This window comes from Mandrillus leucophaeus, unplaced genomic scaffold (assembly GCF_000951045.1).
Source record: "Mandrillus leucophaeus isolate KB7577 unplaced genomic scaffold, Mleu.le_1.0 Scaffold46, whole genome shotgun sequence".
Taxonomy (NCBI): Eukaryota; Metazoa; Chordata; class Mammalia; order Primates; family Cercopithecidae; genus Mandrillus; species Mandrillus leucophaeus.
The window spans coordinates 4,194,390-4,209,277 of record NW_012104920.1 but is presented as its reverse complement, the minus strand read 5'-3'; the positions used below and the strand labels follow the sequence as shown (position 1 = coordinate 4,209,277).

The 14,888-nt window shown below is 53.8% G+C and overlaps 2 protein-coding genes across 5 annotated transcripts in view; both read right to left on the bottom strand.

Moving 5' to 3' along the window:
* Positions 1 to 6,745, bottom strand: part of SPAG7 (sperm associated antigen 7) — a 19,817-nt gene extending 13,072 nt beyond the window's left edge. Inside the window, exon 1 of the mRNA XM_011994698.1 lies at positions 6,593 to 6,745. Within this exon, the coding sequence (XP_011850088.1) occupies positions 6,593 to 6,677 (85 nt within the window). The 5' untranslated portion in view covers positions 6,678 to 6,745. The remainder of the gene's footprint in view (positions 1 to 6,592) is intronic.
* Positions 6,746 to 6,869: 124 nt separating this feature from the next.
* CAMTA2 (calmodulin binding transcription activator 2) overlaps positions 6,870 to 14,888 on the bottom strand; it is a 20,951-nt gene continuing 12,932 nt past the window's right edge. For 3 of the 4 annotated variants that reach the window (XM_011994700.1, XM_011994699.1, XM_011994701.1), the window contains 12 exons: positions 13,577 to 13,692; positions 12,759 to 12,943; positions 12,338 to 12,416; positions 11,942 to 12,164; positions 11,407 to 11,711; positions 9,202 to 9,398; positions 8,769 to 8,952; positions 8,495 to 8,566; positions 8,365 to 8,385; positions 8,013 to 8,200; positions 7,765 to 7,839; positions 6,870 to 7,692 (listed from right to left, as the gene is read on the bottom strand). In XM_011994700.1, coding sequence (XP_011850090.1) covers positions 7,629 to 7,692; positions 7,765 to 7,839; positions 8,013 to 8,200; positions 8,365 to 8,385; positions 8,495 to 8,566; positions 8,769 to 8,952; positions 9,202 to 9,398; positions 11,407 to 11,711; positions 11,942 to 12,164; positions 12,338 to 12,416; positions 12,759 to 12,943; positions 13,577 to 13,692 — 1,709 coding nt within the window. In that variant the 3' untranslated portion in view covers positions 6,870 to 7,628. The remainder of the gene's footprint in view (positions 7,693 to 7,764; positions 7,840 to 8,012; positions 8,201 to 8,364; positions 8,386 to 8,494; positions 8,567 to 8,768; positions 8,953 to 9,201; positions 9,399 to 11,406; positions 11,712 to 11,941; positions 12,165 to 12,337; positions 12,417 to 12,758; positions 12,944 to 13,576; positions 13,693 to 14,888) is intronic. The other variant, XM_011994702.1, reaches the window with a different exon arrangement.

Below are 14,888 nucleotides of genomic sequence, written 5' to 3'. Positions count from 1 at the left end.
TGGTGGTGGGTGCCTGTAGTCCCAGCTACTTGGGAGGCTGAGGCAGGAGAATGGCCTGAACCCGGGAGGCGGAGCTTGCAGTGAGCCGAGATGGTGCCACTGCACTTCAGCCTGGGCGACAGAGCTAGACTCCACCTCAGAGAAAAAGAAAAAAAAAGAGAGATTAAGAATAACAATAATACAATAGAACACTTATAACAATGTACTGAAATAAAAGTTTGCGGCTGTGCTCTCTCTCTCTCTCAAAATATCTTATTGTATATAATAGTTCCAGGCTGCAGGTAACTAAAACCTTGGAAAGCAAAACCTTGGGTAAGGGAGAGCAGGGACTACTGTATCTGGCACCAGGCGAGACCCTGAAGTACTGAGATGATTAAGACACAATGTGGCCCTTCAAGAGTTCCCAGTTTAGTGGGAGTGACAAAGATCAGAATAATGCTTAACCCCCTTTTCCAACTCCACTGGGGAAACCAATGAATAAACATTGATTGATTGATTGACTTTTGAGATGGAGTCTCGCTCTGTCACCCAGGCTGGAGTACAGTGGCATGATCTCAGCTTGCTGCAACCTCCGCCTCCTGGGTTCAAGCGATTCTCCTGCCTCAGCCTCCCAAGTAGCTGGGATTACAGGCACACACCACCACATCCGGCTAATTTTTGTATTTTTGGTACAGACGGGGTTTCACCATGTTGGCTAGGCTGGTCTCAAATTCCTGAGCTCAGGTGATCCACCCACCTCGGCCTCCCAAAGTGCTGGGATTACAGGCGTGAGCCACTGCACCCGACCTATACATTTATTTTTGGGACAGGATTTCACTTTATTGCCCAGGCTGGAGTGCAGTGGCACAATCACAGCTCACTGCAGCCTTGACCTCCCTGGCTCAAGGGATCCTCCTACCTTAACTTCTCAAGTAGCTGGGGCCACAGGCGTGTGCCTCCATGCTCAGCTACTTTAAAAAAAATAATTAAACAAAAATATTTGTGAGATGAGGTCTCACTACGTTGCCCAGAATGGTTTTTTTTTTTTTTTTTGAGACAGAGTCTCACCCTGTCACCCAGGCTGGAGTGCAATGGCACAGTCTTGGCTGACCGCAACCTCTGCCTCCCAGGTTCAAGAGATTCTCCCGCCTCAGCCTCCCGGGTAGCTGGGAATACAGGCGTGTGGCACCACGCCCGGCTAATTTTTGTATTTTTAGTAGAGATGGGGTTTCAGTATGTTGGTCAGACTTGTCTCGAACTCCTGACCTCGTGATCTGCCCACCTCAGCCTCCCAAAGTGCTGGGATTACAAGTGTGGGCCCAGGCTGGTCTTGAACTCGGCTTCAAATACCCCTCCCACCTGGGCCTCTCAAACTGCTTGAGAGGCTTAAGCCTCCGCACCTAGCCTTGGAATTTTTTTTTTTTTTTTTAAGTTTTCTGTGAAGATGGGGTCTCAGTTTGTTGCCCAGCCTGGTCTCCAACTGGCTTCAAGCAATCCTCCCACCTTGGCCTTCCAAAGTGTTGGGATTATAGGTGTGAGCCACCATGCCCAGACTATAGTTAGTTCTTTGTACATTGTGGGCATTAAATAAATGTTTGGGCTGAGTGTGGTGGCTTACGTATATAATCCCAGCATTTTGGAAGGCCAAGGTGGGAGGACTGCTTGAGGCCAGAAGTTCGAGACCAGTGTGGGCAATATAGTGAGACCCTGTCTCTACAAAAAATAAAGAATTAGTCAGGCATGGTGATGCATGCCTGTAGTCCCAGCTACTCGGGAGGTTGAGGTAGGAAGCTCACTTAAGCCCGAGAGGTCTAGGTGACAGAGCAAGACCCTGTCAAAAAAAAAAAAAGAAAAAAAAAGAAGAACTATAATGCATCTGGGAAGGAAAACAGACTCAGACCCTGGCCTCAAAGAGTCTATCATCTCGTTGTCTACACAGCAAAGGGGAATATTTTTTTTTGAGACAGAACCTTGTTTTGTTACCCAGGCTGGAGTGCAGTGGCATGATCTCGGCTCACTGCAACCTCCGCCTCCTGGGTTCAAGCGATTCTTCTGCCTCAGCTGTCTGAGTAGCTGGGACTATAGGCACCCGCCACCACACCCAGCTAATTTTTGTATTTTTAGTAGAGATGCGGTTTCACCATATTGGCCAGGCTGGTCTCGAACTCCTGACCTTGTGATCCACCTGCCTCGGCCTCCCAAAGTGCCAGGATTACAGGCTTGAGCCACCGCGCCCGGCCAGAAAGGGGAAATTATTTAACTTCCTATATTTTGTAAAATCCCCCACTTCCCACTTCTACAGACAGGATAAAGCCGAAATGGATAATCTGACACCCTTCTCCTTTGGGAGTCCAAGGTTAGCTGTGAAGAGTCTTTTTTTTCTGAACTCTTGGGCTCAAGAGATCTGCCTGCCTCTTGCCTGAAGATGCCCGAGACCCCATCTTTACAGAAAACTTTAAAAAAAAAAAAAAAAAAAAAAAAAAAGCCCCAAAAAAGCCTGGTCCCCCTGCCCAAAAAACCAGAACGAGGGAATTTGGGGGAAAAGAAAACTTTAAAAAAAAAAAAAAAAAAAGGCCGGGCGCGGTGGCTCAAGCCTGTAATCCCAGCACTTTGGGAGGCCGAGACGGGCGGATCACGAGGTCAGGAGATCGAGACCATCCTGGCTGACACGGTGAAACCCCGTCTCTACTGAAAATTCCAAAAATTAGCCGGGCGAGATGGCGGGCGCCTGTAGTCCCAGCTACTCGGGAGGCTGAGGCAGGAGAATGGCGGGAACCCGGGAGGCGGAGCTTGCAGTGAGTTGAGATCCGGCCACTGCACTCCAGCCTGGGCGACAGAGCGAGACTCCGTCTCAACAACAACAACAAAAAAAGCCAGGTCTGGGTGCAGAGACTCAAGCTTCTCAAGCAATTTGAGAGGCCAAGGTGGGAGGATCACTTGAGGCTGGGAGTTCAAGACCAGCCTCCCAAAGTGCTGGGATTACAGCAGTGAGTCCCCTCGCCTGGCTAAGGGTCTTATTTAACTTTCTTCCTCTTCCTTAGATCCTGCCTCTGGAGGAGGAGGAGGAATTTCTTTTTTTTTTTTTTTTTGAGACGGAGTCTCGCTGTGTTGCCCAGGCTGGAGTGCAGTGGCCCGATCTCGGGCTCACTGCAAGCTCCGCCTCCCGGGTTCACGCCATTCTCCCGCCTCAGTCTCCGAGTAGCTGGGACTACAGGTGCCCGCCACCTCGCCTGGCTAGTTTGTTGTATTTTTAGTAGAGACGGGTTTCACCATGTTAGCTAGGATGGTCTCGATCTCCTGACCTCCTGATCCACCCGCCTCAGCCTCCCAAAGTGCTGGGATTACAGGCTTGAGCCACCGCGCCCGGCCGAGGAGGAGGAATTTCTAACCCGGGCTCTCCATGCTTGCCTGTCTTCCCCACGATGTGATTTTACTACCTCTTGAGATTTGGGTGCATGCTTCTTCCTATTCCTGCTCCTCAGCCTGAAATTTTTCTCTCTTTTGCCATTTCAAATCCTTTACATCCTTAAGGCCTCCTTCTTCCACAGGATCTGAATCCTCTCCAGCTGCACTGAACCTCTCCCCATCATTTATTTATTTATTTATTTATTTCGAGACAGAGTCTCCCTCTGTGCCCAGGCTGGAGTGCAGTGGTGCGATCTCGGCTCTCTGCAACCTCTGCCTCCCAGGTTCCAGAGATTCTCATGCCTCAGCCTCCTAAGTAGCTGGGATTACAGGTGTGAACCACCACATCTGGCTAATTTTTTTTTTCCTTTTTCTTTTTATGAGATGGAGTTTCGCTCTCTTTGCCCATGCTGGAGTGCAGTGGCGCAATCTTGGCTCACTGCAACCTCTGCTTCCTGGGTTCAAGTGATTCTCCTGCCTCAGCCTCCCAAGTAGCTGGGATCACAGTCATGCGCCACCACACCTGACTAATTTTTGTATTTTTAGTAAAGATGGGGTTTCTCCATGTTGGTGAGGCTGGGCTCGAACTCCCGACCTCAGGTCGGAGTTCATCTGTCCGCCTCAGCCTCCCAAAGTGCTAGGACTATAGGCGTGAGCCACCACGCCCGGCCATTTTTTTGTATTTTTTGTGGAGACGATGTTTCACCATGTTGGCCAGGCTAGTCTTGAACTCCTGACTTCAAGTGATCTGCCTGCCTCAGCCTCCCAAAGTGCTGGGATTATAGGCATGAGCCACGGTGCCCAGCCCTCTCCCCATTTTTTTAAAATCACTCCATGCCTTTGCACATGTTCCTCTGCTTGGAATGCTTTTCCTCCTCTTGCAAACATTGAGATCTACCATGAGTCAGAGTTACTTCTTCCCCTGAGCTCTAAGCTCCTTTGGCTCAGACACCCAGCATAGCATAGAGAACTAATGTATCATAACTTTTTGTCTCCTTTAGCATAGTATGAGCTCCTGGAGGGCAGGGATCCTGTTCATCTACTGTTCAGTTATCCTCTGGAGCCCCAGGGCCTGACAGCCTAGGAGCTCTCATCCCTCTGCCCTCACTGACCATCAGGGCATTTCATTTTTTGTTGTTGGAAACAGTCTCAATTTCACTGCCCAGACTGGAGTGCAGTGACGCAATCACCTCTCACTTGCAGCCTCAACCTCCCAGACTCAAGTGATTCTCCCCGCTTTTGGAATTCTCCCAAGATTCTCCGGAGAATTGGGACCACAGGAGCGCGCCACTGAGCCCGGTTATCATTTATTTATTTATTTATTTATTTATTTATTTATTTATTTATGAGACGGAGTCTCGCTCTGCCGCCAGGCTGGAGTGCAGTGGCGCAATCTTGGCTCACTGCAACCTCCGCCTCCCGGGTTCAACCGATTCTCCTGCCTCAGCCTCCTGAGTAGCTGGGATTACAGGCACGCGCCACCACGCCCAGCTAATTTTTGTATTTTTAGTAGAGACAGGGTTTCACCATGTTGGCCAGGATGGTCTCGATCTCTTGGTCTCATGATCGCCCGCCTCGGCCTCCCAAAGTTTTGGGATTACAGGTATGAGCCACAGCGCCTGGCCAATTTTTGTATTTTTTTGTAGAGACGGGGTTTCTCCATGTTGCCTAGACTGATCTTGAACTCCTGGGCTCAAGCGATCCGTCCGCCGCAGCCTCCCAAAGTGGTGGGATTACAGGTGTGAGCTACAAGGCCAGACCCCACTGACTGTTCTTTAACTGGTTTTCGAGTCTTCTCTGCATCTAGAGAAGTGGCATAAGATTATGGTCAAGAACATAGGCTTCAAGCCCAGTCATACCTGGGTTTGAAACTCTGCCACTTACCCAACTAACCATGTGACCTCAGGCGAGTGACTAACTTAAGCTTCCTAGTCTGTCAATGCCGCTGGTGATCACCCACTTAGACAGTCAGTCATCAGAGCATTACAGAACTCCAGTTCCCCGTTCCCATCATGCTTCCTCCTTCCTCAGAGATTTCAAATAGACTCTTCTGCCTGTAACGCTTTGCTTCTCTCTCTCATTTACAGAATTATCTGTTCTGATCTCGGCTCACTGCAGCCTGGGGGAGAATCTCAGGTGGCCGCTCTCACAGTTATTTTTTCTCAGAGCACTTATCAAGTTGGTTATTAAACTTCCGTGTGATCACTGCATCAATGAGCGCCCCAGCCCCGGACTGTGGCCTCCCTGAGGGGTACCCCTGACCCCTAACAGTTGTTCAGGAAATAACGAGACGAAGTGTAGGCATCCAGCACCCCTTGAATACTCTGAAGGCGTCCTGCCTGCCCTGGCCCCCCTGGGGCATGTGGGGAGCCGGGACAGGGCTCGTCCGCGGTCAAGGTCCGCAGGTTTGGGAGTTGGGGTCCTGCATTCCGCCAGGATCATCCCAAGCCCAAACACGAGCAACCCCGGGGAGGCTCCCACGGCCCCGCCGGGCCGCGCCCTACGCCGGCCGCCGAACTCCAGCCCGCCCGCAGGGAAGCTACTCAGAGAACGCAGGCGGAGACAGTGGCCAATCGGACCCGGCGGGCATTCTCATCCCTCCAATCAACACTACGATCCGCCTGGACAGCTCGGGAATTTAAGGCTACAGATGGGAAAAAGGTTGTAGAAAGGAGGCAGAAGGGACTGGGTTAAATCAAGCAGGAGGGGCAAGAAGACACAGAGGACCCAACAACCAATGGGAGTTCTGAGGCTGGGGTGGGTCCGAAGGAAGGTCGAACAGGCCTAGGAGGCAGAGCTTTAAGTTGAAATAGCCAATGGAGATGAAGGCAGAGTAGATGGGCGTGTCCTAAATCCAATCGAAATAGAGCTAGAGGCGGGCGGGGCAGGAATGCGGCAGGTTGGAGGCACCCTACCAATCAGACCAGGTCAGCAGCGGACAGGCGGGCCGGTTGGCTAATGGGAAACAAGGACTGCGGAAGGCCAGGGTCGGGAGAAGAGGCAGGAGGCTGGCGCTATCTTTCAGGTAGCCAATCACTGTCCGCTAAGAACAGCGGGCGTGTCAGCAGCCCTTTTAGGGACTCTGAGGGTCTCGGAAGGGGCCTGTGAGGGGTCTTTCAAGGTTGAGGAGGCGGCATCGTCCAAAGAGGGAAAAGTGCGGTCCTGAGAACCGGGCGAAGGAAGGCGGTTGTGAATTTGGGATCCTCACCTCGGGCCTTGCGCCGAGTCTCCTGGTCACCGAGGCTGGGTGGCTTCTCCATGGAGCTCAGGATGGAGCCCAGTAGGTCCGCCATCTTGGGAGTGACTGAGAGGGGGCGGCGCGTCTTAAAGGGAAGGGCGGAATGCCTTTAAGGCCGGAAACACGTCGGAGGCGGAAAACCCCGAGCCCGCCTGGCCCGGGCACAGATCCGAGGCCAGCGGCGCGTGGCGACCTCCAGCTGGTCGAGGCCCCGCCCCGCCCCCGTAGACAGAGGCCGCAGGCTGGCTGGTGCAGCGATGTTTAATGGCAATTCGTATAAACCAAGCCCATGCACAAGTAGAAAGTGCCCGTGGAGCCGGCAGGAGGCCCCCGCCGCGCTAGAGAACCACAAGCCCGGCCGTGCAGCCCTCCCCGCGGCGCCTTAAATAGATTCTTCACTATACTCTGTATGTTACAGTATGTACAAGACCCCTCCCCTCGGGGGACGGGGCGGACTCCGCAACGCGTTCCTATGTACACCACCTCCCCTTCGGCCCTGAGGTCGGTGGCCAGAGTCGGGTGATGGGGTAAGACAGGGCCAGAAAGGGAGGAAACAGACGCAAACATGCGGAGTCGGGTGGGGGCATGGTCAGCCCTGAAACACGAGGGGCGTGCGCAGCGAAGGCAGAGGTGGGAACCGAGGCGGATACATTCAGAGACGCGTCGAACAAATAAATAAGGCAAGTCAGGAGGGGGCCGAGTCGGGTGCAGGCAGGAGGAGCTGGGGAGCAGGGGCAGGCAGGGCTCTGGAGGTCACAGCGGAAGATGCAGGTATGTGGGGCGCGGCTCTTCTGGAGCCAGGACCAAAAGAGATGGGGCACGACCAGGAGGGATGAGGAGAGGGGTGTGGGAGCAAGGCGTGGGGAGGAGGGAGGAGGCCTACGAAGGGCTCCAACAAAGGTGAACGGGAAAGCTGCCGACAGGGGCTCCCCCTGCCCCAGAAAGCCCTCTCCCTGTTAAGACTGCACGAGGCGTCCCCAGGGTGGTGAGAAAGGCGGTGGCCAGGTCAGGTGGCCAGTCCCGGCTGGGGAAGCCCTTCCAGCTCCTGGTTCTGCTTCAGTTCCCTCATTCTGCAGAGAGAAAGATGGGAGTCAGAGAAGACTGGCGATCAGGACGGGTGGCAGGGGAGAAGGGATGAGTACCTGTGTCGGCAGCGCCGCAGGAATCTCATGATCTTCCGGGCTGCCTGGTCCTGCTTCTTGGTGAGAAAGGAGCCTCTGGTGAAAGAAATAAAAGATGGACCTCACAGAACCCCCCAGGCATTGCATGCCTTCGGCCCCCTGGAGCCCTACGCGGGGAATGGCAGTGAGGCAAGATGATCAAGAAGATGAATAAGGGGGAATGGCGTGGACACAGTGGGTGGGCACAGAGGGCTGGGGCTGAACCCTACTTGTTGCGGGCAGGCAGGGTGGCCGAAGGCCGGTGGGGAGGGCCGGGCCTGCGGCGGTAGGAGCGGTAGTGCTGCTGGATGAGCACAGCCGCTCGGCGGCTCTGCTGAAATCGCTTCTGTTCATAGTAGCTTCGGAACTTGCTCTGGATCAGGATGGCCGCCTGGGTCATCTTCTTATAGAGTGCAAACTGCAGGGGTGGGGAGGAGGGACAGGGGCTGAAACCGAGGGACAGAGACCCAAAGCCCTGGGGCTCACCCAAGATAGGCTGATGCAAGGCTCTTTCTGTAACCCACGCACTCAAGGAAAGTCTGAATCATCACAGACCTCACACTCAGATCTCATGCCTAATACCTTAAGTGCAATCCAGGTCAGCTTGTGGAGAGAGAAGGGGAGTTAGGACTCTGGCAGCATTCTGGAATGGTTAGGCGCGGGTGTGGGTTGGTGGGTTGGTGGGTATGCTTTTGAGGGAGAAGGGTCTCACCTGCTTGTACTTCCGGTAACAGCGCTGGATTACAGCTGCTGCTACCTCCTGCTGCTCCTTCAGCCGCCGGCCCTGAGGGGAGAGAAGTCTCAGCACCTCATGACCCACATAATGGGATATCTGACTTGTCCCTCCAACTTTTCTGGGGTTCCCCTGACCCTTTACCCCATCCAAGGCCTGTCTGCATGACTACTCGTCCTCCAAAAGCCCTGGGAGCCCAGTCTCCCCTGACTGGAGATGGTATAATTCATCCTGAGCCCCCTGTCCCTCTGACCTTGTACTTTCGGAAGGCCGTCTGGATGACTCGGGCCGCCTCATACAGTTCCCGCTGCTCATGATCGGATAATGTCAGCAGGGCAAAATCACTTTCCATCTTGCCACTGGTAGATGCAGAGAGAAACTCTGCCCAGGAGGGTGCTGGAGGGACAGCCAGGCGACCTCGCTCAAAGGGCAGTTCGCTGTAGGGGGCAGGGAAAGAGGGTGTCATGAAGCATCTGAAGTGTCTCCTCTGCTACCTATGGGTGGCTATGAAGGAAGACCACCAGCAAGTGAGTCTGGAGAGTGACTTCAGAGTTCATCAGCCAGTTCAGTTCGCTTCTCCAAGGCCCTGGGGCCTCCGCCAGAATGGAGCTTTGGCTGTGGAAAGCCACCTTTCTCCGTTCCTCCCATCTTTGAAGAATCTAGAGGCTTTGTCCTGAGCTAGTCACCTGGGAGGGGTTGAGCTGGGGAAATGGTCCACATTCTCCAGGTAGCTGGCCAGCCAGGACATGGTCTCACTGAGTCCCACAGCCCCTGTCCGCTCCCGCATTGAGGCTCCAGCCTCAGGCAGCCCCACAAAGTCCTCTCGTTTAATCCGCTCTGGTGTGGCTTCGATGATCTGCTTGGCCAGTGAGATCATGTCCACCTGGATGAAGGGAGAAGCTGAGTGAACCCTTAGGGGCCCCAACTGCCAGCTGTAACCTCCGTCCATTCCTGTCCCGTTCCTTCTCTCCCTGCCAGGCGCTGCTAACCCTGTCTTTCTGGGCCACTGTTCCAGACTCATTCACTGATACTGGTGGGGCTCCCACTTGGGGGTCCCTCCGTGCTGAGATGCTATGGAGAATACAGGATAAAAAGGAGATACTCCCAAGTGGAGATTCAGAAGCTGAACAAATGGAGGACTTGACACCCTTTCAGGCCAACCATCCACTGCCCTACCTGGGCCTGCCCCATGCCAGCTGACCAGCACATGCTCCCCATAGGCTTGGCTGTGCCCACCCCCAACTCCCTTTCAACTCTCCAAGAACCATCCCAACACTTGCCAACTACTGCCCTGATGAATGGCTCCAGTCTGGCCTTTGCTCCAGCCCTGAAGCCTATGCTCCAGTACTTCCTGCTGGACACACTCAACACGGCCTACTTGTCAAGTTCTCTTAAGCTTTTTGTACTTCAAGTGCCACCCACTTACTCCCATTAGTCTCTCTAAACCAGATATGTCCCCAGTCTCTAGCAGAGAAGTACAAGGCTATACTTGAAGATTCACTTTCCTTCCCCAGACTTTCTTAGCTTTATCATGTGCAAGCCTCCTTCCTGCATCAGATCACTGCCAAATACCCCCATCTTGCCCACCTGACTTCTCCACACAACTCCCAGCTGCCCTCTGTCATCTTGGTTCTCCTAGAACCTTGTCCCTACATGGATCAACAGGTAACTCCTACAAACCAGCTCTAACTGAAGATACTCCCCAGAATTTTCTTTTTTTTTTTTTGAGACGGGGTCTCGCTCTGTTGCCCAGGCTGGAGTGCAGTGGCTGGATCTCAGCTCACTGCAAGCTCCGCCTCCTGGGTTCACGCCATTCTGCCTCAGCCTCCCGAGTAGCTGGGACTACAGGCGCCTGCCACCTCGCCCGGCTAGTTTTTTTTTTTTTTAAGTAGAGACGGGATTTCACCATGTTAGCCAGGATGGTCTGGATCTCCTGACCTCATGATCCGCCCGTCTCAGCCTCCCAAAGTGCTGGGATTACAGGCTTGAGCCAGCGCGCCCGGCCACTCCCCAGAATTTTCGTTATAGAGACAGGGTTTCTTGCCCAGGCTGGAATGCAATGATAGTCAGCTCACTGCAGCTTCATACTCATGGGCTCAAGGGGTTCTCCTACTTCAGCCTCCCAAGTAGCTACAACTGCAGGTGTGTGCCACCATGCCTACTTTTCAAAAATTACTTTTTGTAGAGATAGGGTCATGTTATGTTGGCCAGACTGGTCTCAAACCCCTGGCCTCAAGTGATCCTCCCACCTCGTTCTCTAAAGTGCTGGGATTACAGGGGTGAGCGACCGCACCCAGCCAGAATATTTTTTAATGCTTTTTATATTTTAAATCTTACTATTTTGTCTTTTTTTTTTTTTTTTTGAGACAGAGTCTCACTCTGTCACCCAGGCTGGAGTGCAGTGGTGCAATCTCAGCTCACTGCAGCCTGTGCCTCCCAGGTTCAAGCGATTCTCATGTCTCGGCCTCGCAAGCAGCTGGGATTACAGGCACGTACCACCATGCCCAGTTAGTTTTTGTATCTCTTGTAGAGGTGGGGTTTTGCCATATTGCCCAGGCTGGTCTCAAACTCCCGGCCTGAAGTGATCCACCCGCCTTGGCCACCCAAAGTGCTGGGATTACAGGTGTGAGCCACCCAGTCCGGCCAAAAAAAATTTTTTTTCCACCATCTGAATTATGGGATCAGCCAGAATTTTTAACCTCTACTGCCTCATGACTTCCAAGTCACATGGTCTGAAAGGAGCTAAGCAAAAGGCTACCTTGCCTGTCCCAAAATGAAGTAAATGGGTCCTTCCTAAACTGAAGCCAGACTTTGATTCTGCTTCATGGAAGTCGGCCTCACCCTACCTACTCCACTTCTAGCCCCCATAACTCCATCGACAGAAGCAGTACCGGGATCACATCCACAGCCTGTGGGCTGTCGGCGTCCTCTGGAGCGGCCCCATCATCTGAGGCTGGTGGGAGGGCAGGAGGGGAGGACACGGGCCCCTTGGAGTTGGTAGCCTCATAGTCCATAAGGAGTAGGGGGGCCTCTGGGACACCAGAGGAAAGCTGGCCTGGGGCCATATCCTCCATAGTCATCTCAGAGGCTGGCAGAGGTGCAGGTGGGGGACTGCCATCTGGGGCACTAGAATAGGCTGATGTGACAGAGAAGGTGCCATCCGACAGCTCCGAGGGTGAGGAGACGCTGCTCAGACCTGTGTGGGGAGGGAAGAGAGTCAGGGCAGCAGGAGCCACGGCCATCCCTCGATCGAGTCTCCTGCCTCCGCCATCCTGTTATCGGTCTCCCTGTCTGTCCTTGCTTCTGTTATCTCATCCCTGCCTCTGTGGTTTGTCTCGTCTTTTACTCGTTTCCCACCCTTTGGCTTTGCCCTGACCTTGCCTCCTACCCACATCCCTCTCTCCAAAAGATTAGGGCCACCCTCACCAGTGTCTGGGCTGGAGGAGGGTGGTGATAGGGCAAGTGGGGGCTCCACCGAAGCCTCTTGTCTCTGTAGTTCCTCAAGGCAGCGGGCAAGGCGCACATGACCCCGGGAATGAGCCACAGACAATGGCAGACGGCCCAGAGAGTCGGGAATGCTCAGTGCCTGTCGGTTCCAACGGAAAAGAAGCACAGCAGCTTCCAGGTGTCCCAAGGCACAAGCCCACATCTGAGGAAGGGGGCGGGACAGGAGGTGGAGGCTGAGGCCCGGGGCTCTTCCTCCAGTAGTCAGGTCTTCAGACCCCAGCCCACCCCACTCTCTGCATTCCTCAGGATCTTCCTTTTCAAGGGCGGTTCCCATTGCCCAGTGCCCCATGTGCACTCAGGAATTGTCATCCTCACCAGAGGGGTGCAAGAGAAATGATCCACGTTGAGCGGGTCAACCTCTTGCTCTAAGTCCAAGCTTCCAGTCTCCACACTCCTGGAGGGTTTGGGAGAGAGACAGCGGAGCCCAATGAGGGAAGAAGTGGGCAAAGTAAGAACATAAGAAGTAAAGGCACTAGGAGGCAAGCTGTACAGGGCTGGTGGGAAAAGGCAGTCAAGGACACTAGTTTAAGGAGGTCAAGAAGTCAAAGTGTCTTAAGTCAGGATATGAAAGTTCCCCAAAATGTAAGTCCTCTCCCAGCCCCCTCCCTTCCCACAATGACCCCAGCTCCCACTTGGTAGGGCCCCAGGTCCTCCAGTTCCTCTTCAGTCCCTCTTCAGTCCCCTGACACTTCTGTCCCAGAGGCTGCCCAGCCCTCACCCAGCTGCCCTTGCTCACCGCCACTGGCTCAGGGTCTCGATGAGGCGGGCATAGCCCTGGGCAGCAGCCAGGTGCAGAAGGCTCATGCCCCGGAAGGGGCTTCCGTGGGCCAGACGTTCAGGACCCTTCCAGGTGGAGCGTGGGATCATGCTTTCTACCAAGACCACTACCCGTGCCTCGAACCCAGGCCCCTGGCCTTCATCCTGTGACATACACACTCTTAGGCAGAGACCCAGGTATCTGCTCCCCTGGCTTGGGATGGCCTTGGCCACCTCACATCTGTCCTCCCAGCTTCGAATTTTACCCCCTCCCCACGCGTCCCACTCTAGGATCCCATCAGTTAAAGTTCCTGTGTGGCCTCAGTGACTCCTGCTCCCATAGCCACTTCCTCCGGCCCATCCAGCAGCCAGAGCTCACACAATCTTGCCCACGTGCCTTCCCATCAGCTCAGATGAGTGCCATATTCACACATGGCTTCTTCCCCTCAGAAGCCAGAGCCTTCTCTGAGCAGTTCCACAGCCCTCTTCTTTCAGAAACTTGGGACCCACTGCGATCTACGCCCCAAAATGCTCCTGACCCCTCCCCCGCCCTCTCCTTCACCTCCACCCTTCTTCCGACCAGAAATAGTCTGAAGCCCGTCATGCCAAGAGGATGCCCAGAATAGCCACTCTATCCATGAGGTGGGGATGGGAACGGGGTGACGTCAGGGAGAGGGAAGACAGGCTGAGGAGGCTGGGGACAGGGGAGGGAGGAGAGCCACGGGCGCCGGACGTTTTCTTCAGCTGCGTCCTCCCCCTGCTTCCCACCATAGACCACCTCCGTCCTCACAGAAGTACCTGAACTGGAGGAGCATCAGGACCCCGGCAAGGCACCTGTCCAGCTGCTGCGATCTCTGCCATCCGCTTCTCCATCTGCTCCAGTCGCTCTAGTATGGACATCCGGAACTGGTTGTCTGAGGGGGAACGGGTGTGGGAGGCTGAGTGGGCAGAGTCTAGGTGATACCCTGAACACCAAAAGTAGACCTGTCCCAAGATCTGAGGATGAGGACACAGAACCATATTCTTTTATCTTCCCCCAAACAGCAGCTCCTTTACCCCAATAAAGCCCACCAGCACTCAGTCCTTAAGCTAGGGCTGTGAATACTGCCCACTGACCTAGAACCCGGATCTGGAACCAAAACTGTTTCCTTCAAGGTACAGAGGTAGTAGGAATTCCCAGATGGCCGTCCAGCCTTCTGCTATCCCAAATCCCGTGCATATACACTCTTCCCCCCAGCCTTTTCCTACGTAAAATGTTCCATCAGTTTTTGCAGCAGACACTACCTTTGTCCCCCATGGTGAAGGTGAAGGATTCCAGGGTCCCTCCTCTGTAATAACCACTGCCCCAAAGAGCTCAGGGGCTGTGATTTGAAAAGCACCTCTCCCTCCTCCCAGCCCCCTGCAGCTGTCCACAAAGATGATGGTGGGGGAGGGAAGGTGACAGAGATGGATAGCCATGTCCATTTCTCCTCCTCCTCCTTCTGCCCCCCATACACAAATACACAAACACACACATATGCACAGACACACACATCCCCCCAAGCTATATGTGTCCCGGCCTGAGATCAAACAAGGACAAGAAGGGGAGGTGGGAGGGGATCAGAGCCATAGGAAAACAGACACAGAGAAACAAGGTGAAGGTTGGAGATGTTCTGAAATGCCAGGATAGAAGGGGATGAAGGTACACAGGTGATAGTAAGGGAGGAGGACAGAGAATGATTAACAGAAACCCAAGTAAAACAAAGGGAGGAGAGAGAGCAAAAAAGATCAAGTGAAGGAGAATAGAGAAAGGACAAAGGAGGGCTAGGGGAAAGTGCCAAACAAGCAGTAAGAAAGGATGATCAAAGAGAGGCAAGTTAAGATGTTGGTTCAAGAAGAAATGGAAAGAAGAGGGATGGAAGAGACTCATAGGAGAGATGGTAAAATGCAGATTAGACAGGGACAGAGAAATAAGGTAATGAACAGTCACAGGGCAGGACAGAGACAGCACAGGACTGAGAGACCTGGCCAGAGCCCAAGGTAGGCAGACTCAAGTCAGAGACAAGCAACCCAGCACACATGCAGGCTTTGTGTGGGCGCCAGCTCCAAGGCCGAGGCAAAACTAGGGACC